The sequence below is a fragment of the Rana temporaria genome, chromosome 5 (genome assembly GCF_905171775.1).
Source record: "Rana temporaria chromosome 5, aRanTem1.1, whole genome shotgun sequence".
Lineage (NCBI taxonomy): Eukaryota > Metazoa > Chordata > Amphibia > Anura > Ranidae > Rana > Rana temporaria.
Window position 1 is genome coordinate 233,414,777 of NC_053493.1, and position 27,903 is coordinate 233,442,679.

The 27,903-nt window shown below is 46.7% G+C and overlaps 1 protein-coding gene across 1 annotated transcript in view; it reads left to right on the plus strand.

Moving 5' to 3' along the window:
* The window catches only part of LOC120941211 (pentraxin fusion protein-like), a 55,579-nt gene extending 30,404 nt beyond the window's left edge, over positions 1-25,175 (plus strand). Inside the window, exons 5-11 of the mRNA XM_040354514.1 lie at positions 437-725; positions 4,065-4,219; positions 10,660-10,707; positions 12,824-13,103; positions 17,143-17,297; positions 20,290-20,334; positions 24,363-25,175. Coding sequence (XP_040210448.1) covers positions 437-725; positions 4,065-4,219; positions 10,660-10,707; positions 12,824-13,103; positions 17,143-17,297; positions 20,290-20,334; positions 24,363-24,964 — 1,574 coding nt within the window. The 3' untranslated portion in view covers positions 24,965-25,175. The remainder of the gene's footprint in view (positions 1-436; positions 726-4,064; positions 4,220-10,659; positions 10,708-12,823; positions 13,104-17,142; positions 17,298-20,289; positions 20,335-24,362) is intronic.
* Positions 25,176-27,903: the final 2,728 nt, after the last annotated feature.

A 27,903-nucleotide genomic window follows, 5' to 3' on the forward strand; every position in this document is an offset into this window, starting at 1 on the left:
ATATATATATATATATATATATATAAATATATAAAAAAGGGGGGGTTGCCATCCGGGGACCTCCGGGCCCCTTACAAAAAAAAAGGGAGTTGACATCCGGGCCCCTGGGGACCTCCGGCCCCTTACAGGTGCACTGCCTGTACCCCCCTGATGGCAGCCCTGGTTGTCATTACAGACTCTGGGAGATGTCGGAGGAGAATTGACAGATTTTTAAGCTTTTTTGGGATGTGTAAGTGAGATACTTTGAGTCATCAGCAGGCTAAATATAATAATGTATGATCCCTGAAAAGAAATATTGGGAACCTTCAAATAGACTAAATATTTTATCCCAGTTACTGTTTGCAGGTGATACATTTGTGTCCTTGGTTCTTGTATGATCTTTGTCGAAAGTTTTGTTTCAACTTTACAATTCGATATCTCAACTTTGTTTCCCCAGTTCAGAATGTAGCCCTGAATGGCGCGGCCTCCCAGTCCAGCACCTTTTCTTCTTCTGGAGAAGCTGGTAATGCCAATGACGGTTCCCTGGCCAATAATCACATCGTGGGGCAATGTTCAATTACCCAAAGAGAGGCGTCGCCTTGGTGGACGGTGGACCTGGAGTCACCCTACCAGATCTTCTCTGTAGTCATCACCAATCGGGTGCTGGAATGTTGCAAAGAGAGAATTATTGGAGCAGAAATTCGTATTGGGAGCTCTGAAGAAAATGGAGGAGTGTTCAATCCAAGGTCGGGTTTACTTGGAAAGCAACAGTTTTTCAAAACACAAAAATATTAGAAATGTCTCACTTTTTTTTTTTTGAGCAAGTTCAGCCTCTCAGATAGGTGACCACTGACAAAAATAGTTAGTTATCCATAAAGATGGAGTTCTCCCCAATGGCCAAAAGTAGAAGAAGGATTTTTCCCAGTGACCATCACACCAATGTACGGTGAACCAATAGATAAAGGACTAGATTCAGGTAGGGGCACGCATAGTTTCGGCGGCGCAGCGTATCGTCTTTACGCTACGCCGCCGTAAGTTAGAGAGGCAAGTGCTGTATTCACAAAGCACTTGCCTTCTAAGTTCCGGCGGCATAGCGTAAATGGGGCCGGCGTAAGCGCGCGTAATTCAAATGTGGATGAGGGGGCGTGTTTTATGTTAATTCTTGGTGACCCGACGTGATTGACGTTTTTTACGAACGGCGCATGTGCCGTCCGTGGACATATCCCAGTGTGCATTGCTCCAAAGTACGCCGCAAGGACGTATTGGTTTCGACTTGAACGTAAATGACGTCCAGCCCTATTCGCGAACGACTTACGCAAACAACGTAAAAAATTCAAATTTCGACGCGGGAACGACGGCCATACTTAACATTGCGTGCGCAACCTAATAGCAGGAGCAACCTTACGCCGAAAAAGCCTAACATAAACAACGTAAAAAAATAGCACCGGGCGTACGTAAATTTGTGATCGGCGTATCCAGGTCATTTGCATATTCTACGCCGAAAACGACGGAAGCGCCACCTAGCGGCCAGCGTAAATATGCACCCTAAGATACGACGGTGTAAGAGACTTACGCCAGTCGGATCTTAGACTAATGTCGGCGTATCTTGCTTTCTGAATACAGAAAAAAGATACGCCGGCGCAGCTTTGAATTTACGCGGCGTATCTATAGCTACGCCGGCGTAATTCATTGCTGAATCTAGCCCATATTATTTATTAGAAGAAGTTTCCTGGAACTAGAAATGTATTTCAAAGGTTCTTTCATGTTAAAGATTCAGAAAGGCGGTTCTACAGTGCCTTGAAAAAGTATTCATACCCCTTGAAATTTTCCACATTTTGTCATGTTAAAACCAAAAACGTAAATGTATTTTATTGGGATTTTATGTGATAGACCAGTGATGGGGAACCCTTTTGAGCCCGAGTGCCCAAACCGTGACGCAAAACCAACTTATTTCTTTCAAAGTGCCAACACAGAATTAAACCTGTATAGGAAATAGTGCAGTGCAATATAAATACAATTAAACTAAAGTGCAAAACACAGTTGTTATACCAATAACAAATTAATCATGAATGGTGCATAAATAATACAAAAACCAGTCCAAAAAGTGAAAAATTCCAAAGGAATAGGGTGACAACCACTCCAAATCTTCACCGGTGACTTTAACTTTAAATAAGTGATCCCTCCACCGTTAAGAATGGCTACTCTCACCTTAAGGTATGGACCCCTGTTTTACCAGGCAGTCATACCAGCAGAAATCGATAGACAGGTTGGTGCAATATGTGGATAGCAAACTTTTTAGGCTCGGCAGCATTGAGATCGAGGATAAGAGAAAAAACAGATCTAAGTGCTCTCTGCTTTAAAAACGGCTTAAGGTTTATTAAAAAGGCATTAACAGGCTACTCACATTAGCCCGAAAGGCAAAACGGCAGAAAGGAAATACACACAACATGTGTCTTCTCAGAGATGGCAGCAAGCGACTTCAGGCTCCTTCCCCCATACGCGTTACGTTGTAGCAACTTCCCCGCTGACCTACCTGACACATGCACTCACCTACCTGACCATTACACTCACCTACCTGACACATGCACTCACCTACCTGACCCATACACTCACCTACCTCACACATACACTCACCTACCTGACACATGCAATGACACCAATAATGAGACACAATGTTTCCCAATGACACCAAGGCACAATGACACCAATGAGGGGGGTAAAATGTTTCCCAATGACACTAATGACGAGGCCAAATAACAGCAAGGATGGGGCACAAGGAATCCAAATGACACCTATAATGAGGCACAATGAGGTGGGGGAAATGTTTCCTAATGACACTAATAATGAGGCCTTTTTTTTAGATAACTCCTGTCTCACCTTGCTCCGAGTCCAGCAGCTCATTCCCGCACGTCTATTCCTCATGCTCTCTCTGCATGTTCTTCCAGTCACGTGGAGAGCATAACTAATAGTTGTCCTGTGGACAGATTCTCCCCCCTGAGCTGTGCAGCTCCTGTGCAGCTCCTCCAGAGTTACCATGGGCCTCTTGGCTGCTTCTCTGATGAATGCTCTCCTTGCCCGGCCCGGTCAGTTTAGGTGGACGGCCACGCCTTGGTAGGTTTGCAGTTGTGCCATACTCTTTCCATTTTCCGATGATGGATTGAACAGAAGCTCCGTGAGATCTTCAAAGCTTGGGAGATTTTTTTATAACCTAACCCTGCTTTATACTTCTCCACAACTGTATCCCTGACCTGTCTGGTGTGTTCCTCGGCCTTCATGATGCTGTTTGTTCACTAAGGTTATCTAACAAACCTCTGAGGGCTTCACAGAACAGCTGTATTTATACTGAGATTAAATGACACACAGGTGGACTCTATTTACTAATTAGGTGACTTCTGAAGGCGATTGGTTCCCTTAGATTTTAGTTATCAGAGTAAAGGGGGCGCCATACAAATGCCCCCCCCCCCACACTTTTCACAGATTTATTTGTAAAAAAATGAAAACCAATGATAATTTTCCTTCCACTTCACAATTATGTGCCACTTTGCGTTGGTCTCTCACATAAAATCCCAAGAAAATACATTTACGTTTTTAGTTGTAACATGACAAGATGTGGAAAATGTCAAGGGGTATGAATACTTTTTCAAGGCACTGTATACTACAAAGAAATTCAAAAAAGAAAAAAAAGGTAAAAAGACTGGATGGACCACTTAGTCACGTATCTGTGTTTCTATTTTAATGACATTTAGGGCAGCCATCACACATTTTGGGGCCCCTTACACAGCTTAAGGCGGGCTTGGGGGGCCACCGGGCCCCTTACTGGTGTAATGTAAAAAATGCAAAAAAAAAATGGGAGGGGGGGCGGCCAGGCCTGTAAGGTGTAATGAAAAAAAAATGTGTAATTTTTTTTAAAAACAAAATAATAAAATAAAAAAACGGGAGGGGGGCCACCCGGGCCCCTTACAGGTGTAATGCCTATACCCCCCTGATGGCGACCCTGGTGACATTAAAGGCTCGTTGGAGATATTTGGAGATAACTTGTTTATAAACTGAGTCTTACTTTATTTTTTTGCCCTGGTCTTTATCAGGTGTGGGGTGATTACTTCCATGGAATCCGGAGAGTCCGTCTTCTTCTCCTGTAAAGGAATGGTTGGCCGTTATGTGACGGTGACGATCCCGGGGCGGACCGAACATCTCATCCTCTGTGAAGTTCAGGTCTTTGGACTGCCTGAAACATCTAACGGTACGATTTGTTATTTTGTAACACATTTGTAAATGCAAAACAAATGATAAATGACCTCAGCTAGGTCCTTCCCCATAGATGAACCTCTCTCAATGCATTTCGCCCATGTTGGGCTCAATCGTAGAGGTCATCTGGGCCCCACATGGACAAAACGTGTTGAGTTGTGGGGACCCCTAACAGTAAAATTATTTTCGTAGGTTGTCAGCACCCAAGGCAAGACAAGTAATTTGCGCCCCTAACTCACGGACATTTAGCGCTCCCAGAGTCCCTTTTACTCGTACAGTATTAAAACCCCTTATCGTACATTTTAGGATGTACCACTCTTTCTCTTTGTTCTCCTTTCTTTCCCTTTTTTCTCTCTCTGCTAATTCTTTTTTTTTTCATCCCTCTCTCTAGCCGTTTTTCTTGTTCTTTCTCTTATTCTTTCTCCCCCCTTTTCTTTGTGCCTCCCCCTCTTATCCTTTCCCTTCCATGTATTCTCTATTTTTATTCCTTCTCTTACTCCTTGGTGGGGAGAATGGGATGAGTGGCAGTGCTGGCGGGGAGTCAGGATGAGTGGCAGTGCTGGCGGGGAGTCGGGATGAGTGGCAGTGCTGGCAGGGAGTCGGGATGAGGGGCAGTGCTGGCGGGGAGTCGGGATGAGTGGCAGTGCTGGCGGGGAGTCGGGATGAGTGGCAGTGCTGGCGGGGAGTCGAGATGAGTGGCAGAGCTGGCGGGGAGTCGGGATGAGTGGCAGTGCTGGCGGGGAGTCGGGATGAGTGGCAGAGCTGGCGGGGAGTCGGGATGAGTGGCAGTGCTGGCGGGGAGTCGGGATGAGTGGCAGTGCTGGCGGGGAGTCGGGATGAGTGACATCGCCGGGGGAAGTTCTGATCAGCCAACTTAGGTGCTCTTCATCAAGGTCATCTGCTGATCTGAGGACTGTAGTGGGGACTTTTAATGGCAACTATAATCACAGGTAGTGTTACTCACTGTGTCGCCGGTTTCACTGTGTCTCCTACTTTGTGGTGTCTCGTAGCAGTGACCTATGCCGAAATCAGGAGATAGGGTCTCCTCCAGCCCCTCCCACTTCACATTCCTCACAAGTCAGCTGACCTTTAGTCTCTGCCCCCCAGCCATGCTGTGAACTGAATGGGCGCCTGCGAAGAGGCTGAGTGGGCAGCCACAGGCTCCAGGGACAGCCCTGCTGCGAAAAGGCTGGAAGAGCAGCGTGGGCTTCAGGAACAGCCCAGGATTTGGGGACCCCTGGCAAATCATCATTTGACCCCCAGGTTGAGAACCACTGCTCTAATCAGAGAAAAAGAGTTTGGGGGTTCTCTACATCATATCTCTCACATATAGCAATGCATCTGTCACAACTACAGTGAACGAGAGTGAACCGCGTCTATGTTTAGGCAAGGATTTCAATGCACTTCTCTATTTAATGTGATTTTTAGTACTGGACCCCAGGCGTCACTCTAATCAGAGAAAAAGAGTTTGTGGGTTCACTACATCATATCTCTCACATATAGCAATGCATTGAGCTACTAAGGGAGGAGGTATTTCTACATACCAACAACCTTTAGCTTTAAAAGGGTATATCGAACATGTTCCCTATCTCAGGCCAGGATGGTGTATACTATCACCTTTGATGACGGCGGTTCTGCATGCAGATGCTCAGAGAGGGCTGATAACAAAAATATATGAGGGACTGCTTGTAACAATACAGAACCATGCCTCCTTTAGAAGCCGCAGGAAATGGGTAGAAGACATTGGGGAGATAGACGGAAACCAGTGGGAAAGATCGCTTGAATCTGTTCCTGTGGTGTCCGTCTCGGCGTCCCATAAATTGTTGCAACTCTTTATTCTACACAGGGCTTATAGACCAGCGCCACAACTACATAGATGGGGAAGAAGGGATACCCCTATGTGTCCAATGTGCAAAGTAGAACAAGGGGACTTCATTAATTTAATATGGAGATGCCCAAAGCTTCACAGGTACTGGGAGGAAGTCTCCCAGTGTATTACTAGAGTAGCATAGGTACCAGTTCCACTGGACCCCCATGTGTACTTGCTAGGGGCTATTGACCCAGGAGAGCATTCAAGGGGAAAGTACTATATGGTAACTAGATTGTTGTACCTGGCAAGAAAGCTCATTGCACGTTACTGGATGGCACTGGCGGTCCCCACAGGGAAGCAATGGGTTACGTATGTTAACTCCATATTGGGTAGAGAACATCTGGCCTATAAACGTAGGAAGGCAGAGGGTTAAATTTGAGGAGATTTGGCATTTCTGGTTGGGAGATGCGAGTGTCGCACCACCAAAATTGGTGATGGAGAGATTTCTTATGTAGTGTGTAGAGGACCGGGGGGGGGGGGTTAAAAAAGAGAGAGACATTGTAATATCATGGGAAGGTAAAAACGTTGGATGATAATAATGTATTTTAATTAAATTGCTATGGATGCCGAATAGGCATGTGTATGTATTAAATGAGAAAAGATAAAATAAAGTGAATTAAAAAAAAAAAAAGGTATATCGAACATGTTCCGTATCTCAGGCCAGGATGGCGTATACTATAAATAACAAATGTCAAGCACGTAGCATACGATAATACTGTATGCAGATAGCATATACTTGAGAGAGGCAAGAGTGGAATAAATGGTTTATGAGTCTATGTCCCTTTAACCACTTAACGCCCGCCGCACGCCTATTTACGTCCACAGAATGGCACGTACAGGCATATGGGCGTATATATACGTCCCTGCCTTCTAGCGGGTCGGGGGTCCAAACGGGACCCCCTCCGCTGCGTGTGGCGGGCGGCTTACCTCGGGGAGCGATCCGGGACGACGGCGCGGCTATTCGTTTATAGCCGCCCCGTCGCGATCGCTCCCCAGAGCTGAAGAACGGGGAGAGCCGTATGTAAACACGGCTTCCCCGTGCTTCACTGTGGCGGCTGCATCAATCGAGTGATCCCTTTACAAGGGAGACTCGATCGATGACGTCAGTCCTACAGCCACACCCCCCTACAGTTGTAAACACACACTAGGTGAACCCTAACTCCTACAGCGCCCCCTGTGGTTAACTCCCAAACTGCAACTGTCATTTTCACAATAAACAATGCAATTTAAATGCATTTTTTGCTGTGAAAATGACAATGGTCCCAAAAATATGTCAAAATTGTCCGAAGTGTCCGCCATAATGTCGCAGTCACGAAAAAAATCGCTGATCGCCGCCAATAGTAGTAAAAAAAAAAAAAATTAATAAAAATGCAATAAAACTATCCCCTATTTTGTAAACGCTATACATTTTGCGCAAACCAATCGATAAACGCTTTTTGCGATTTTTTTTACCAAAAATAGGTAGAAGAATACGTATCGGCCTAAACTGAGGAAAAAAATGTTTTTTTATTTATATTTTTGGGGATATTTATTGTAGCAAAAAGTAAAAAATATTGAATTTTTTTCAAAATTGTCGCTCTATTTTTGTTTATAGCGCAAAAAATAAAAACCGCAGAGGTGATCAAATACCACCGAAAGAAAGCTCTATTTGTGGGGGAAAAAAGGACGCCACTTTTGCTTGGGAGCCACGTCGCACGACCGCGCAATTGTCTGTTAAAGCGACGCAGTGCCGAATCGCAAAACCTGGCCTGGGCATTTAGCTGCAAAATGGTCCGGGGCTTAAGTGCTTAAGATATGCCACAACTGTTATATGAAACCATAAACTAATCACAAGCACAGCGGTAGTATAAACTTGAATCACGTTCCAATACTGTACTTAGTAAAGGCGATATGTGAACAGGGTAATTCTAAAGCAATAAATGTAACGTGGTAATGGTACTTATCCGTTTGCAGAGGATGAGAGTTCTTCAGCAATAGCAGAGTACTGTAGCAGCAAATGGGATTCTGTAATGGAGAGTCTCCTTGTGGTGCATATCTTAGGGTGTCCCCAGAGTAACTGCAGTAAGGCTGGCAGCGTGGATCCAGGTAGAAGATGCTTGGTAAGAGCAAGCTGTAGCTTAATGGTGGCGTGGATCCGGGCTGCGATGGTGTTCAGTTGAGGGGATTATAATGGCAGTAGTTTGTTGGTAGCGTGGTGCGGCTACAGCCGACAATAATAGAACAGCGTGTAGTAACAACACTGTTCTGTTTATAGCAGCAAAGCATGTGTGGCGAATAGAGCGTTGATTGTGCTCGGCACTTCCGCGTTCCACGCTGGAACGCAATACGGTGACGAAAGCGCCGATTACAACTGGATGCAAAAGCGCCTTGAGGCGATTAAAGCCCAGATTCACAAAGCACTTACTCCGACGTAAAACAAGTTACGCCGACGTAAGTGCAAATGTGCGCCAGACCCACAAACTAAGATGCGCCTAAAACCAGGCTATACCCTGCCGACGTAGCTTGCTTACGCCGGCGTAAGGTGGGTGCACATTTAGGCTGGGTGCATGGTGCCGCTCCCATTGATTAGCTATTCAAACATGCAAATGAGGGAAATACGGCGATTCACGAACCTGCGTGCGCCCGACGCAGGCTGCATGTCCGGCATAAAGTTATTCCCCATAAAGGAGGTGCAACCCAGCAGCAGACATGCAAAGGTCTGCACCAGGGAACACAAGCCGGCGTATTTTACGTTGCAAGTGTGTCTGGCTGGGCGTAGGTTACGTTCACGCCGTACACAGTGATCCCGCGTAGTTTAGGCAGTTGTTCCGACGTGGTTGTGAGCAGGCGCAGGGGGATGCGTTCACGGCGCGGCGCATGCGCAGTTCGTTATACGTATCTGTCTGGCGCTCAGCCCATCATTTGCATGGGGTCACTCTTCATTTGCATGGGTCACGCCCACATCCACCTACGCCGGCCTGCGCCTTCGAAACCTACGCCACACCAACGCAGCGTTGAGAGCAATAGCTTGCTGAATGCAGTGCCTGCATTCGGCATAATGTGCGCCCGCTCTCTGTGAATCTGGGCCTATGTTCGCATTTGTAGCGCTATATAAGTTACTCACTCATTTCTGCAGGAAGTAGAGCTGGAGTCAGTGGGCTGGATTCAGGTAGATTTGCTTTTTTTTTACGGAGGCGCAGGGCAACGTTTTTGCCCTGCGCCCCCGCAAATTTACTGCGCTGCCCTTGATTCACGGAGCAGTAGCTCCGTAAATTGCGTGGGCGCGCCGACAAAATGCCCGGTGTAAGCACGCGCAATTTAAATGATCCCGTAGGGGGCGGGAATCATTTAAATTAGGCGCGTTCCCGCGCCAATCGTAGAGCGCATGCTCCGTCGGGAAACTTTCCCGACGTGCATTGCGGCAAATGACGTCGCAAGGACGTCATTTGCTTCAAAGTGAACGTGAATGGCGTCCAGGGCCATTCACGAATCACTTACGCAAACTACGTAAATTTGAAATTTCGCGACGCGGGAACGACGGGTATACGTAACATTGGCTGCCCCTGCTAATAGCAGGGGCAGCCTTCCGCGAAAAACGCCGTACGGAAACGACGTAAACTGCGTACGCAGGGCTCGCGTAACGTTGTGAATCGGCGTTAGTATGCAATTTGCATACTATACGCTGAGCACAACGGGAACGCCACCTAGCGGCCATCGCAAGAATGCAGCCTAAGATATGCGGGCATAAGAGCCTTATGCCGCGCATATCTTAGGCTGCACTCGGCGTAACGAGGTTCCTGAATCAGGAGCATTCGTTACGCCGGGGCAAGTAAGCAATTGCGCTGCGTAACTATGGTTACACAGGCGCAATTGCTTCTTGAATCCAGGCCACATTCACTCCACATGTGCTACTTTACCAAGGGACTGAGAGTTCCTTCCTGTAAGGGGCTGTTGCTGAACTAACCAAAGAGACTGGTAGTTCCAAAGAAGTGAACCCAGAGGAGCTGTGCAAAGCATCAGATTTGTGCAGGAGGAAGAAGTGGAAGCTGTAAATAGGGAGGAAGTTGTCCGTGGTTTCGTTTGTCGGTTTTTTCAAGTTGGGGTTCCCATAATCCCCAACCCCATCCAAGTCATTATCACCTCAATAAAAACAAGCTAAAGGATTGCTTTCTGTGTCTGGATGCAAGAACACAGAAGGATAAAAATAGTACATACTCACAAAAGGTAAAAGTAGTAACAACGTTGTACATAAACCAAGGAACTGAAATTCTTTTGGTTCCAAGGAATGTTAATATACATGCGGACGTGTTTCGGGGGACACGCCCCCTTCTTTTTTATTTTTTCCAATTATTACATAGATACACCTTTCACAAAATTGAAACACCAATGTAGAGAAAAATAGAAATTGGCATGTAATAGAAAAACAATACTATATATACAGTATATTACACTGAAACAATTTGTATTTCAGTTCTCACGGCCTGTAGCTTTTACCAAACACAAATGAAAGTGTTCTACTTTTATTGCAGTGACGACTAGAAATACATTATATATGAAACTTACTTCCCGTCACTTTTGTTTTCCAGGAAAACTAATCAGTATGGATGCAAACCTACCAGAAGTTCCCAATGGAGGTAACATTCTTTTACATCGGTGGTCTCCAAACTATGGCCCAAGGGCAGAATAAATCCCTCTGCTTGTCTTTATGTGGCCTCTGGGGCTCTATTCCTCTCATTCATTCAAAGCATTATCTCCTCCCACTGACACCAATGATAAGGCGCCATTCTTTACACCGACACCAACAGTGGGGAAAAATTCCTCTTATTGACAACAAAGTGGGGCCCTATTCCTCCCACCGACTCCAATGATGGGGCACTATCCCTTTTACTGACAATAATTGGGCACTTTTCCTCCAACTGACACCAATGATTGGACTTTATTCCTCCCACTGATACCAATGATGGGACACTTTTTCTCCAACTGACACCAACGATGGAGCACTATTTCATCCACTGATGTCAACAACGGGGCACTATTCTTCCCACTGACACCATTAATGGGACACTAATCCTCCCACCAATACCAATCATGGTGCACTATTCCTCCCACTGACACCAATAATGGGAAACTATTCCTCCCACTGACACCAATGATGGGACACTATTCCTCCCACTGATACCAATGATGGGACACTATTCCTCCCACTGACACCAATGATGGGACACTATTCCTCCCACTGACACCAATCATGGGAAACTATTCCTCCCACTGACACCAATCATGGGAAACTATTCCTCCCACTGACACCAATGATGGGAAACTATTCCTCCCAATGACACCAATGATGGGACACTATTCCTCCCACTGACACCAATCATGGGAAACTATTCCTCCCACTGACACCATTGATGGGACACTATTCCTCCCACCGACTCCAATGATGGGGCACTATTCCTCCCACTGACACCAATGATGGGGCACTATTCCTCCCACTGACACCTATGATGGGACACTATTCCTCCCACCGACTCCAATGATGGGGCACTATTCCTCCCACTGATACCGATGATGGGACACTATTCCTCCCACTGACACCAATGATGGGGCACTATCCCTTTTACTGACATCAATAATTGGGCACTTTTCCTCCCACTGATACCGATGATGGGACTTTATTTCTCCCACTGATACCAATGATGGGACACTATTTCTCCAACTGACACCAACGATGGGGCACTATTCCATCCACTGATGTCAACAATGGGGCACTATTCTTCCCACTGACACCATTAATGGGACACTATTCCTCCCACCAGTACCAATCATGGTGCACTATTCCTCCCACTGACACCAATGATGGGGCACTATTCCTCCCACTGACACCAATCATGGTGCACTATCTCTCCCCCCTAAAACCAATGATAGGAAACTATTCCTCCCACTGACACAAATGATGGGGCACTATTCCTCCCACTAATACCAATGAAGGGGCACTATTCCTCCGTCTACTGACCACAGGTGCTACGTAATTGTTTACTCCCACTGACCACCAAGACTGAGCCATTTTCTGCTCCCACTTGACATGGTGGGTCACTGACCCTCCCAAAGCCTGAAGGAAAGTAAACTGGCCCTTTGTTTAAAAAGTTTAGAGACCTTTGATTTAAAGTACATTAACAGCTGGTTTCAGACTTCTGGAGTCTTAAGACTTTCTGAATTCTAGGAGGAACTGAGGCTTTAGTCACCTTCTGTGGTCATAATATCTCTTATGCCACGTACACGCGATCAGGCTTTTGCCCCGGCCAAAAGCACCTGGGAATTCCATCGGAAAAAATTAGAAGATGTTCTATATCTAAACTCCGATGAAATTCATCAGAATTTCCGATGAAAAAACTCAGATGGGGCTGCACACGATCGGAAATTCCAATCGCGTGTACGGGGCATTACTCTGCGTTATGTTGAGCAATATCGTTGCCTATTTATTCCAAACCAAACCTTATCTCCACTGTTGGCCACATTAGGCTTAAATTTTAATTATTTGAAATACAATAAAGGTACTGTAACAAGTGCTAATTGATATCTTCTGTATACCATATGGACCACATGGAAAGGGCAGAAGCTTCTAGTGCCACCCTTCAGCAGAACAGGTCACTTTTCTTTATTCTAGAAGAGAGTATCAACTTAAGACCCAAAGAGGGTTAAGGTTCCTCCAGGAACATTTATAACTATAATAATTGTTTGTACCTTTCTCAGCACCTAATGTGGCCTTAAAAGGAGCGTCATCCCAGTCCAGCCTCTACAACAATTTTGGGGATTCCCAGAACTCCATTGATGGGTCTCTTTCTAGTGACTATTCCAGGATTCAGTGCAGTCAAACTTCATGGGAATTACGTCCTTGGTGGACAGTAGATCTGAAGGAGGTCCATGCGGTCTTCTCTGTGGCTGTAACCAACCGGGAGGATTGTTGTTGGGAGCGGATCAACGAGGCCGAGATCAGGATAGGAGACTCCAGGGAATGGGTAAACAATCCCAGGTTGGTAGGAAATAAAAAAATTATCAAAATGCTTTCCAAATCGCTATGTTAACTAACAAAAGCTAATTTGTTAGCTTTGCTAAACGTTAAAACATCTTTTGGGCCTTCACTGAGCCACGACCTCAACCTAACTCAAAAACCTCTGGGATGATTTTAACCACTTGCCGTCAGATGACGTCCTGGGCTTTGTGGTGGGATATCTGAATGACGGGTGCAGCTACATCATTCAGATATCGGCATTTTCAGCCGGCGATTCCCCCCCTCCCGCCACCCTCTGGTGCTTCTACCGACTCATCTGTGTGATCGGTGAGTCGGAGAACGGATCCGCCGGCCACGGATGCTGATCATAGAGATTTCCGGTGGACCAGATGGTCGCCGGATGTTTCTATGATCGCCGGAGGCTGGGCGCACTGTTATGACGTCACCCCCGCCTCCTTATTCAAGCCTAAAGGTGAGATGTGAGGTCTTAATGACCCCAACCCCCCCCCCCCAGATCTCACTGTAAAGAGGACCTGTCATGCCATATTCCTATTACAAGGTATGTTTACATTCCTTGTAATAGGAATAAAAGTGATACATTTTTTTTTAAGTGTCACATTTTTATTTTTTTTAAGTAAAATTAACAATAAAAATGTTTTGTTTTTTTAAAGTGCCCCTGTCCCCGTGTGATCGCACGCAGAAGCGAACGCATTCGTAAGTCCCGCCTACATAGGAAAACGATGTTCAAACCACACATGTGAGATGTCGCCGGGAACGTTAGAGCGAGAGTAATAATTCTCCTCCTCCTCTGTAACTCAAAACATGTAACTAGTAACAAAAATGGAAGCGTCGCTTTTGGAAATGTTTAAGTACTGAAGTTTGGCGCCATTCCACGAGCGTCTGCAATTTTGAAGGGTGACATGTTAGGTATCAATTTACTCGGCGTAACTTCATCTTTCACATTATACAAAAAAGTGGGCTAACTTTACTGTTTTGTTTTTTTCAAAGTATGAATAAACATATATAATGTTTGGGGGTTCTATGTAAATTTTCTAGCAAAAAAAAAATATATTTTTACATGTAGGAGAGAAGTGTCAGACTTGGCCTGGTTGGTAAGTGGTTAAAGGCCGATTGTGAGGCAGATCTTCTCATCCAACATCAGAACCCAACCTCACAAATGTTCCTTTCGCTGTATGGACATAAATGTCCACAGAAGCATCTTCTAGAATGCCTTCTCAGAACGGGGAGGGGGGGGGGCTGTAATAACCACAAGGGGAGCCAACTCTATGGTATTGCCCATAGTTTTAGAATAGGATGTCCAACAAGCTCATATACAGTACTGTATATGTGATGGTTGGGGGTCCAAAAATATTTAGCCGTATGGACAAAGCACTTGCGCCGATGTATCTCCAGAGCAAATATGTGCTGTCGTATCTGTGTGCCCTACCCACAAACTAAGATACGCCAAAAAGTCATTGATTAGCCATTCAAATATGCAAATGAGGAAAATATGGCGATTCACGAACCTGCGCCCGCCCGACGCAGGCTACGAGAGGTGCGCGTAAGTTGTAAAGTTATGCCCCATGAAGGAGGTGTAACCCAGCAGCAGACATGCACAGGTCTGCATCAGGGAACACAAGCCGGCATATTTTACGTAGTTTACATTGGCCGTATGTCTGGATGGGCGTAGATTACGTTCATGGCGTAGGCAGTGATTCGGCGTATCTTAGGTAGTTGTTCCAATGTGGTTATGAGCATGCGCACGGGGATACGTCCACGACACGACGCATGTGCAGTTCGTTCAACGTACTTGTCTGGCTCTCCAACCATCATTTGCATTAGGTCACGCCTCATTTGCATGGCTTTGCATGGGGCAAGCCCACTTCCACCTACACCGGCCTGCGCCTTCAAAATCTACGCCACGCTGAAGCAGCTTTGGGAGCACTGGCTTCCTGAATTCCATGCTTGCCTCTCTGCGCTGCGTCGGAGTAGCGTACATTGAGATGCGCTACGGCAGCGTAATGTGCACCCGTTCTCTGTGAATCCGGGCCATAGTGTATATGTTCTGCCCTCACTATACATGGCTGAGGTATAATTAGACAGACAGCTAACTCTCTTCCCTTAACAACTCATTGAGGCCGGTGCAAGGTCCTTTTTTCAACTTTTATTGCAGGGAAGTTAGCGTAAGGCCCTGTACACACGGCGGGATTCCCGTCAGGAAAAAAACGTCGGGATTCTGTCAAGCTTGCCGTGCATACAGACGACCATTCAAAAGAACCGCCGTTCTTTTAAATGGCAAGAACTCAGTGACGTCATCAACTACGACGAGCTGGCGCTCGTCACATTCAATGCCGCCACCGCAATCTTGCTACACCCTACACTACCCTTGTATGCTACCGCGCATGCCTCAAAGTCTCATTGAGCATGCGCAGGTTTACCTGGGGACAGGTAAGCATACTGACGTACGGTTTTCTCGGCAGGAAACACTCTGCCGAGAATCCCGACGATAAAATAGAGAGCAGGTTCTCTATTTTTCTCGTTGGGATTCCCGTCAGTTTTCTTAACGAGAAAGCATACACACACATGCAGGGTTTTCACGGCAAAAAAACTCTCCCAGCAGCTTTCTTGCCGAGAAAACCGGCTGTGTGTACAAGGCTTCAAACTAAAAATGAAATAACATACAATGAGTATACACAATATACAAATATACAGTCATAACACACATGGGCGTCCGCAGAACTTTTTTTCGGGGGGGGGGGGGCATCATTTTAAGGTCACCCATGCCCTGACCCTTTTTGATAAAGTCATTATCACATTATCATGTGGTCAGTCAGAGACTGCAGACATAATACAGGAGACAGTCAGAGACTGTGTACATGGTACAAGAGATGGTCAGAGACCGCATACATGGCACAGGAGACTGTAAAAGACTGCATACATGGCCCAAGAGACTGTCAGAAACTGCATACATGGCTCAAGAGACTTCATACATGTGGGGGGATGAGAGAGAGAGACATAGGGGCGTGACAGAGGGGGGTGAGAGAGAGAGGGGGGTCAGAGCGAGACCCCTAGCCCTGTCTGCAGTCCCTTCCTTTAGTGCCCCTATGTCCCAGTGATGTGTGCAATGCTCAGTATGGTATCTTGTATGCCAGTAGGATGTCCATGATGACCAGCAGTTGGCAAGACCCCTTTTTATTCTGGACGAGGACAGGGGGTGCTCTGTTCCTTCCATTAGATCTATGATGTGACATGGAGCGGTCCCCGGCAGCTTGCATTACCTGCCTGTCCTTGTTCTCTGCACACCCGGTCAGTCTGTCCTCCAGGCCTGGAAGCGGTGAGGAGGTTTAAGGAGTGCAGGGGTTCCAGGATCTGGGAGGTGCCCGGGATGCTGTGCTCACTGTTCCTGGCGTCTTGGCTTTCTGCTCTCCTTTCCCGAAGCCTCGGTCTCCAGGGCCTCTCGCTCACACAACGTTATTCTGCCCACCCCTTGAGGCCTTCGCTGTTGCATTCCTCACAACAGCTGTCACCTGCCCTGCTAAACTGTGTACAGGTGCGAGCAGGGCCGGCCACCAGCGCTAGAATAAGGACAGAGTGTGGAACCCCCTATCCGATCCCTGATTCCGGGGGGGGGGCACTTGCCCCCCCTTGTCCCTACCTGCGGACGCCCATGCTAACACACTAGTCTAACTAGGGAAAGGGATTTTAATCATACCGGCGATGTTTCCATTAGGCTGACGTTAGAATTGCATGTATGAAGAAGGAAGATGGCTACTGGGGCTGTCTCTCAGACCTCATGGTATAGTCCACAAGAATTATGGGAAGCTACGGTGGCTTTTAAGCAACAATCTCTATCTACCTTCAGTAATAAATCTTACAAATACTGAGGATGTAAAAGAGCCACTAGATGGCGATATTACAATGTATTATACATACCATTAGCATATACAAGAATTAACAATGAACATAAGAAAACCTTGCTGAAGGCATGACAGTATAGTAAACCAAAAAGCGGTCTTAATAATTGAAAGTACTGAGAATTTGATTCTTTAAATTTGGACAGGTGTGCAGTCATCTATTCGTTGCGCCCTGGGGAGACCGCCATGTTCAACTGTAAAGGAATGAAGGGGAAATATGTGACAGTAATCATACCGGACCGGGAAGAGAAGCTTTCACTCTGCGAAGTCCAAGTGTTTGGTCTGCCTGTACCCTCCAATGGTAAGAGGTCTACAGCTTCTTACAGCTTCTTACAGCATGAACCTACTGCCTTGTATTATCATTCTTACCTGTACAGAATTATTCTTCCTTCCAGGGCCTAGGAAGAGGTTATGACCCAGAATTCTCAACCAGGTGGGTTGAGGGGCTTCAGGGAGCTTGTGTAATAAAGAGAAAACTGGCTTATTAGTTTTCTCAGTGTTTCGGATAAACCTCCGTTTTGGAACCTGGAGATTTCCCCCGGGTTGGGTGTGATGGGTGTGATGGATTCTCCTATCATGGTTTTGTGAGCAGCCAGCACTCTGATTGCACAGGTGTGTGCAGGTCTTTTAGTAGTGACCTGACCATAGTTCTGGGCTCCACCCTGGCAGACAGGAGGTCTGGCCCATGAGTCAGGAGAGCGAAAACCTAGGAGAGAGGTGGGAGCCAGAGCACCCAATGGGCTGCTAAGTGTAGGTCCAAACCAGTGGCAGCTGGTGCTCAAATTTTTTGGGGGGCCCAAACAAATTGAAAAAAAAAAAACATCAATAGTAGCCTCACTGTGCCATCAATTGCAGCCACTGTGCCCATCAAACGCTGCCACTGTGCCATCAAATGCTGCCACTGTGCCATCAAATGCTCTCAATGCTGCCACTGTGCCATTCTAAGCTGCCACTGTGCCTTCCAATACTGCCACCCAATGCTGCCACTGTGCCATCCAATGCTCCCAATGCTGCCACTGTACCATCCAATGCTGATACTGTGTCATCCAATGCTCCCAATGCTGCCACTGTGTCATCCAATGCTCCCAATGCTGCCACTGTTCCATCCTAAGCTGCCACTGTGCCTTCCAATACTGCCACCCAATGCTGACACGGTGCCATCCAATGCTGACACTGTGCCATCCAAAGCTCCCAATGCTGCCACTGTGCCATCCAATGCTCCCAATGCTGCCACTGTGTCATCCAATGCTCCCAATTCTGCCACTGTTCCATCCTAAGCTGCCACTGTGCCTTCCAATACTGCCACCCAATGCTGACACGGTGCCATCCAATGCTGCCACTGTGCCATCCAAAGCTCCCAATGCTGCCACTGTGCCATCCAATGCTCCCAATGCTGCCACTGTTCCATCCTAAGCTGCCACTGTGCCATCCAATGCTCCCACCGTGCCATCCATGAGCTGAGCGAGAAGGAACGCACAGCATTGCACCCACTTCTCACTGTTTTGGACGCCTATTAGAGCAAAAGGCTCTAATCAGGTGCTTCCAAAAAACACCGATAGTAGGCGTCTAATTTTCCCCTGGAGGAACCGTCTTCTTGGATTCCAACGGGGAAAACTTTTGTTTTATGCTGCCAAAAAACACCCCCACCACTGTAATTCAGGTGCCCGGTGACCGAAAAGGGGCCAGACCCCTGAATAGGGGGTGTCAGCACCGACCATAGATAGATTCATGCAATGCATGAATCCATCTATGGTAATTGGAGAGCGACAGGCGAGGCGGCACTCCTGCACCCTTAAGGACGCACCGCCACTGGCCCAAACGTTGGTAAGCAAACTCCAGGGCCTGGAGTGTATGGCCAGAGTGGCAGTGCTGCAAGTGCAAGCCAAAAGGGCTGAATCATGTTTGTCTTGGATGGAAGACAAATGCTGAACACCCCTGCAAGGGAAACTCATGTTGTGGTGTTTTTCAGAACTTGTTTTAATAAAATTGGGCAAGAAGATCGTTGAAAAATTAGAAGAAAGTGAGTAGCTGAGTCCTTAAAACTCTACCTTTGGTGCGAGTTCTCACACTATATAATAAATAATGGTATTAACCGCTTGCCGACCACCCTATAGCCGTTTTACTGCTACAGGGCGGCAGCCGTGCGCCGGCTTTACGTACCTATATACATGATTCGACACTTCCAGGTAGGGGGCGCAGACGCTCACCGCCAGCGGCTGGCCTCCACTGTCATTACACACAGCGGAAGCCGATCGGCTGCCGAGCTGCATGCTTGAATAAGGGTCTGGTATGGAATTGGGGGGGGGGGGGTGGGACAAGTCATTTTTATTTGTTTGTATTTTGGCGTGGGGTTTCCCTGAAAATCCACACCACTATTTTTTAATTTTGGAGTGGGGTTCTCCCCTCAAGATACATACCAGACTCAAAGGGCCTGGTATAGTTGGATCCCATTCATTGAATTTTTCATGGAAGTCAGACATGAAGTCGCAGGGCAGGACCGGAAGTCGTACGACTTTCGTCTTCGATCAGTGTTAACAAAACCTAAAGCCTCGTACACACAATTGGATTTCCATCGGACGAAGCTGTGGAATTTTGTGCTAAGAGCGTTGGCCATAAACGTGTTCTGCATACAGACAGCAAAACTTTTTCAGCCAACATACACAAAACGACGTGTTTTTTTGGCTCTTTAGCGCCACCCTCTGGGCAACTTCTGCTAATGTTGTGTTATGGTTAGCATTGGTTCGGAGAATGTGTGTTTGTGTGTTTTGGTTCTCAAATTTTTCGACGGGAAAAAAATTCTGATCGGAAATTCCGATCGTCTGTGACAATTCCGATGGGCAAAATTCCGACGCGTGCTCGGAAACAATTCGACGCATGCTCGGAAGCATTGAACTTCATGTTCACGGCTCGTCGCAGTGTTGTACGTCACCGACGTTCTTGACGGTCGAAAGCTCAGAGAACTTTTGTGTGACCGTGTGTATGCAAGTCAAGCTTGAGCGGAATTCCGTCGGAAAAAACATCCAAGCTCATGTGTACGGGGCAATTATATTGTAACCAGGGTAGCCTTTTGTCTCTGGTCACATGATTAGCAAAAGAAGAGAAAACATCAATTGTACAATATTAGGGCGCTCCCTGAAAAGTGAAGAGTTTGCTAAATTACTAATTACAAAAAAAAAAACTTGATTTCTCTTCAGAATATTTTTATGATGAAAAAGTTGATTTTCGTAGAAGTATTTTTAACCATTTTGTACAAATGCTCATTGTAATTATTATTATTTTTTTTCCGCTTTCAGTAAATCCGCCGTCGGATATAAATGAGAAGGTTGTGACGGGAGAAGGTAAATCACAACATTCAGGACTTATCTTAGTCTATTGCGTGTCTACCCTGTTTCCTGCATGCAGTGGCGGCTGGTGCTCAAAATTTTTGGGGGGGCGCAAACGAAAAAAAAATAAAAAAAACAATTGCAGCCTCACTGTGCCCATCAAATGCAGCCACTGTGCCATGCCATCAAACGCAGCCACTGTGCCATCAATTGTCACCACTATGCCATGCCATCAAACGCAGTCACTGTGCCATGCCATCAAACACAGCCACGTTTTCATCAATTGTCACCACTGTGCCATGCCATCAATTGTCACCACTTTGCCATCAATTGTCACCACTGTGCCCATCAATTGTCACCACTGTGCCCATCAATTGTCACCACTGTGCCCATCAATTGTTACCACTGTGCCCATCAATTGTAGCCACTGTGCCCGTCAATTGTAGCCACTGTGCCCCGCAATTGTCGCCACTGTGCCCCGCAATTGTCGCCACAGTGCCCCGCAATTGTAGCCACTGTGCCCCGCAATTGTCGCCACTGTGCCCATCAATTTGTGGCCACTGTGCCCCGCACTTGTCGCCACTGTGCCCCGCAATTGTCGCCACAGTGGCCTGCAATTGTAGCCACTGTGCCCCGCAATTGTCGCCACTGTGCCCCGCAATTGTAGCCACTGTGCCCCGCACTTGTCGTCACTGTGCCCGGCAATTGTCGCCACTGTGCTCATCAAATGTAGCCACTGTTTCCCCTGCAAATTGTCGCCACTGTGCCCCGCAATTGTAGCCACTGTGCCCCGCAATTGTAGCCACTGTGCCCCGCAATTGTCGCCACTGTGCCCAGTAAAATGCTGCCACTGTGACCTGTAAAATGCCCCCCCCCCCCCCCCGGCACTTACCTTTCTGGGTCAGCCGTGCTTCTACCGTCCCTCGATGTCCCTCGCCCAGTCCCTTGTCCCGCCCTTGATGACGCTTCAGCCAATCAGGTTACTGATTACCAGAATCAGATTACCTGATTGGCTGAGACGCCTGTCAGTCTTATCCTCGGACGCACTGCCGGTACGTCCCGAGGATAAGCATTCAGGAAGCCGACTACAGCCTCAGGGCCGCTGGCTCTGATAGGCACTTCCACACAGCCAACCAGCTGCCGTTATTCAGCTGGCTGTCGCTCAGCATCCAACCAGCTGAATAGTGGGCGGCAGCGGCGAAAATATATAGATTCATACAATGCAAGAATTTATATATTTTAGTGGCTGTGCGAGAGCCAGAGGGGGCGGCGCTCCGGCGCCCTCTATGGACGAACCGCTCCTGCCTGCATGTGAAAATAAATGTGAAATTATTTCAAATATTAACCCCTTCACGCCTAAGAGTAAAATAAATCTAAATGCCTAAGCACAATTTTGTAACTTTGTAACTTTGACATTATTTTATGCTAGTAAAACCGTACAGATCATCACAAATACTTGTGGATTATACCGCGTTCTTTTCAGGACAAATTGGGTTTTCTTTTGGTGGTAAATATTTATGGATGTCTTCTGTTTTTTTTTTTATTATCAAAGTGGCCCAAAATAGTAAAGACATTGTAAAAAAAAAAAGCTGCATCTTTCCTGCTATTATCATAATTTACTACCAAAAAACAAAATAAATTCTCCTGCTTATGACCATCGCAGCGATACCAAATATGTGTATGTTAGTTGTTGTTTGTACCCGTAGTACAGCCCAGAAACAATAGAGTGCATTTTGCTTCTTTTTTTTTTTTTTTTTAATGCTACATAAAACACGATACTAACTGACAGTGGGGCAGATTCAGGTACCGCCGCTGCGCACTCCTTACGGAGGCGCAGCGTCCCGTTTTTGCCCTGCGCCCCCACAAATTAACTGTGCTACGCTTCATTCACGAAGCAGTAGCCACGTAATTTGCGTGGGCGCTCCTCAAAAATGCCCGGCGTAAGGGTGCCTAATGTAAATGATCCCGTAGGGGGCGGGAATCATTTAAATCAGGCGCGTTCCCGCGCCATGCGTAGTGCGCATGCTCCGTCGGGAAACTTTCCCAACGTGCATTGCGGCAAATGATGTCGCAAGGACGTCATTTGCTTCAAAGTGAACGTAAATGGCGTCCAGCACCATTCACGATTCACTTACGCAAACGACGTAAAATTTAAACTTTGCGACGCGGGAACGACGGGTATACGTAGCATTGGCTGCCCCTGCTATTAGCAGGAGCAGCCTTACGCGAAACCCAACGGACGAAAATGACGTAAACTGCGTACGCAGGGCTCGCGTAACGTTGTGAATCGGCGTTAGTATGCAATTTGCATACTATACGCTGACCACTACGGGAACGCCCCCTAGCGGCCATCGAAAAGAATGCAGCCTACGATACGATGGCATAAGAAGCCTTATGCCATTCATATCTTAGGCAGCCGTCGGCGTATTGAGGTTTCTGAATCAGGAGCACTGGAAACGCCGGCGCAAGTAAGCAATTGCGCTGCGTAACTATGGTTACGCAGACGCAATTGCTCTCTGAATCTGGGCCACTGATACCAATTAAAACATTTTGAATTTTTTAATTCTGCCCAAAATATGCAGACTGTGAGCTTTGACCATGACCTTAAGCCTAACACTAACCCTGGCAAACCTTGATCTTGTTATTTAAAAAAAAAAAATGTATTATTTATTTAATTACATTTTTATTTTTTATCACACTTTGCTTTAACCACTTCACATCCCACATCTTGTGATATGGCATCCACAAGGTGACTCTGCCATCCAGGGTGGACGTCACATGACGTCCTCAGGCTTCCCGGCCGCTAGGGGACACGCCGCGTCCCGCGGGTGCCAATGTGCGTGCCTGGTAGGGTGACCACATTTCCAAACTACCATTCAGGGACACACCCCCTTCCACAAAAATCAGCTTGTGCTGTAACGAATCACAGCACAGTGATTGGACACAAGAGGCGGGATTTATGATTTCTCCAATCACAAGCAGGGGGCGGGGATTGGGCTTCCCCAGGCATTCCTGGCCAGGACAAGTACTGTCAGTGAGTAAAGCGGTGATGTGGCGGCCTTTTTTGGGGTCATTAGTTTGGCTTGGGGGGGGTGGCGGTGTCAGTTTTATTCCAGGACACTGTATTGTCCTGGAATGAAGGTGCCCGGGACAGACCTGCAAAATGTGGGACCGTCCCAAGCAATCCGGGACACGTGGTCACCCTAGTGCCTGGCAGCCACGATGTACCCATGATCAGAGCCAGGGCTGTGGATCTCTCTGTGTGTAATGATGGGGTGTAAACACAGTGATCCACGTCCTGTCAGGGAGAGAGGAGACCGATGGTGTGTCCTTGTACATAGGGACACCGATCAGTCACCTCCCCCAGTCAGTCCCCTCCCCCCACAGTTAGAATCACTCTCTAGGGAACACGTTTAACCCCTTGATCGCCCCTTAGTGTTAACCCCTTCCCCGCCAGTCACATTTATACAGTAACCAGTGCATATTTATAGCACTGTTCGCTGTATAAATGCGAATGGTCCCAAAATGGTGTTAAAAGTGTCCGAACTGTTTGCTGCAATATCGCAGTCCTGACAAAAATTGCAGATAATCGGCATTACTGGTAAAAAATACATTTTTACCAAAAATATGTAGAAGAATACGTATCGGCCTAAACTGAGAAAAAACGTTTTTAAAGGAAAATTGGGATATTTATTATAGCAAAAAGTTACAAATATTGTAATTTTTTTTTTTCAAAATTGTCGCTCCTTTTTTTGTTTATAGCACAAAAAATAAAAGCCGCAGAGGGGATCAAATACCACCAAAGGAAAGCTCTATTTGTGGGGAAAAAAGAACGTAAATTTTGTTTGGGAGCCACGTCGCATGACCGCGCAATTGGCAGTTAAAGTGTGGCAGTGCTGAAAGCTGAAAATTGGACTGGGCAGCAGGAAGGGGGTGAAAATGCCCGGTATTGAAGTATGCCAATACCCTTTGTATGCCACGTTCACCATAGGCACCACATTTTGTTGAGCTGTCTTAAAATTTGTGTATTTTTTTTTTTTTAGGTCTTAGTGGAAAATCACTGATGTTTCTGGAAGAAGGTGTTCAGGATTACGCAATCCTACACCCAAGTGTGCCAATAGACGTAACTGAATTCACCCTTTGTCTCCGCGTCTCCACCGAGTTGTCCGTCCGTCGGGAGATCGCCTTATTCTCCTATCACAACGACCGAGATGAGTTAAACGTTTGGAGAGAAGTAGGCGGTCGGCTTTCCCTGTATCTCGGCAGCAGTGAACTTGCGGCAAAATTCGCTTTGCGCGCCTTCAGCACCTTTGGGACACACATCTGCGTCACCTGGGAGTCTTCATCGGGCTTGACGACCTTTTGGTTTAACGGCAAGAGCTCTGCAAGTAAAATTTACCGGAAAGGTCATCGGGTTCTTCCGGGTGGAAGGGTGATCCTGGGCCAAGATCAGGACAAATTTGGATCCGGTTTTAATGCCAAGCAAAGTTTTGTGGGTGAAATGTCGGATGTCCATCTGTGGAATTATGTTTTACCTCCCCGAGCCATCAAAGAGGTCTGTGAAGGAAAGTCAAAGTCTTTGGGGAACATCATTAACTGGAACTCTATTAAGTACACTTTACATGGTAACGTCGTCGTAAACTAAGAGAAAATGTATCTCTGAAATCCCCGGGTTCATGTCCTTGCTGTCCGTCATAATCGCAGACGTGTCAGGATTTAGACTATCCGAGTCGTCTTTTGTATTAGGCATTTCAGTTTGTTCATTCACACAGGTGGTGAGGGAAGTAATATTACGCTTTGTTTTGTGATTGTTGAATATGAACCCGAATCATACCGATACTAAATACAATCAAATGCCTGATTAGAAATGTATAGAAAATAAAGTGATACATTTAGCGACATTGTATTTGTCTTATTTATTTATTTATTTTTGCAGATTCCTACCCAAAATTTAACCATATGGACCATTTTTGACATTTTGAAATTGATATAGTGAATGTGTGTGGGAGTGGTTTTATAATTATCAATCAGCTGCTGCATTTGCAGGGCTCCAATGAGGAAAGTGGCAGGGTCTGCATCCCTTTAGATGTGCTTTCCCTTTGGGAGTATCTCACCAAAAATGACATTTTTGTTGCAGGGGATGCCCAAAATCTGATTTGCATGGGAAGAGATCTGGATGTTTTTTTTTTTTAACCACTTAAGCCCCGGACCAATATGCTGCTAAATGCCCAGAGGCGTTTTTACAATTCGGCACTGCGTCGCTTTAACAGACAATTGCGCGGTCGTGCGACGTGGCTCCCAAACAAAATTTGCATCCTTTTCTTCCCACAAATAGAGCTTTTTTTTATGGTATTTGATTGCCTCTGCGATTTTTATTTTTTGCGCTATAAACAAACAAAAAAAAAATAGAGCGACATTTTTGAAAATAAATAAATATTTTTAACTTTTTGTTATAAGAAAAATTGAATAAACTAAATTTTAGTCAAACATTTAGGCCAAAATTTATTCAGCCACATGTCTTTAGTAAAAAAAAAAATCACAGTGACACTAATACAGCGATCAGAAAAATGATTGCTTAGTGACACTGGCAATAGGGAGTGAAAGGGTTAACTAGGGCGGTGATCAAGGGGTTCAAACTTTATTAGGGGGGGGTACGGGGCTACCCTGGACCTAACACTAACTGGCTGTCACACTAACTGTCACACTGACACTAAATGCAGTGATCAGTACATATATGATCACTGCATTCAGTGACAGTGTGACAGGGGGTGGGGGGGGGTGATCAGAAGGGGTTAAATGTGCCTATGTGTACTGGTGTCAGTGTAGTGTTAGGTGCGACTTACTGTGACTCTTCTCTCATCTCGGCGGTTTGAAAATACCGCCGAGATGAGAGCTGCATCACTTCCTCTGCCTATGTTTACATTTTACAGGCAGAGGAAGTGACACGGCGGCGGCTCTCAGGATTGGCTGGAAGCGATCACGAGGGGGCGGACAGAAACAAACAGCCGTCCCCTCGAGTTGGATCACTCCCGGAGGTAAGCCGCCCGCCGCACGCAGCGGAGGGGGTGCCGATCGGACCCCCCGACCCGCTAGAAGGCAGGGACGTATATATACGCCCATCTGCCTGTACGTGTACATTCTGTGGACGTATATAGGCGTGCGGCGGGCGTTAAGTGGTTAAGGACCGCCTCCTGCACATATACGTCGGCAGAATGGCACGGCTGGGCACAAGCACATACAGGTATGTCCTCTTTAAGTGCCCAGCCGTGGGTCGCGGGCACACGCCCGCGACCCGGTCCGAAGCACTGTGACCGCGGGACCCGCGGACCCGATCGCTGCAGGAGTCCTAGGATCGGTCCCCGGAGCTGAAGAATGGGGAGAGCTGTGTGTAAACACAGCTTCCCCATTGTTCACTGTGTCATCATCAACCGCTTCACTTGTATCTGACAACTCAGCAAAGGAAGCAGCAGCGGGTACATCATCATCACACCATACGTCCATGTGTGTAATGCTGCCTGACTGAGTCAGTGCAGCAGGAGGTATTGTCACTGAGAAGAGAAGTCGCCTAGGTCAAAAAAGTCTAGATTGCCTGAATGAGGCATGGATCCCGAAGGGACTGACAGTGGGCGATACATTTGACTGATGAGATGAGCTTCCTTGGGCTACAAATGTTCCACACGCTGCTGTATGTTATCTCTGCATGCCGGATGACTTGCGTGACTTATCTGCCACCAAATAGGGTTCAAGCCGCAATGTTTTAGTGCACTTTCTGCCTGGAAAACATCAATTTTTCAGGAGATACGCCGTCGTATGTTCTCTGTTAGGTAGATTCACAAAGAGTTAGGCCGGCGTATCAGTAGATAAGCCGACCTAACTCAGAATCTACGCCGACCTAACTCAGAATCTACGCAGACTTATGTTTAAGTGTATGCTCAAACAGAGATACGCTTAAACGTATCTAAGATAAGACGGCTTGCGCCGTCCTATCTTAGATTGCAATATTTTGGATGGCCGCTAGGTGGCGCTTCCATTGCGGTCGGCATAGAATATGTAAATGAGGAGATACGCCGATTCACGAACGTACGCCCAGCCGACGCAGTACTTTTACGCCGTTTACGTAAGAGATAGGCCGCATAAAGTTAGAGCTAGGCCCTAGTGGAATAGTAATGTCAAGTATGGCCGCCGTTCCTGCTTCGAAATTCAATTTTTTTTACGTTGTTTGCGTAAGTCGTCAGTGAATCGGGATTTACGTCGTTTAAATCCACGTCAAAATCAATAGGCCCGTGCGGCGTACTTAGCCGCAATGCACACTGGGAATGTAGGCGCCCGGCGCATGCGCAGTTCTCAAAAAACTTAAAAAACGTAAGGTCAAGCACTATTGAAATAAAACACGCCCCCCCCCCAAACACATTTGAATTAGGCGCCCTTACGCCCGCCGATTTAGGCTACTCCGCCGTAACTTAGCAGGCAAGTTCATTGTGAATCATGTACTTGCCTGGCTAACTTACGGCGCCATAGCCTAAACATGCTAAGCTACGCCGCCGCAAGTTTAGGCATAGGTACTTGAATCTACCTATGTGAATC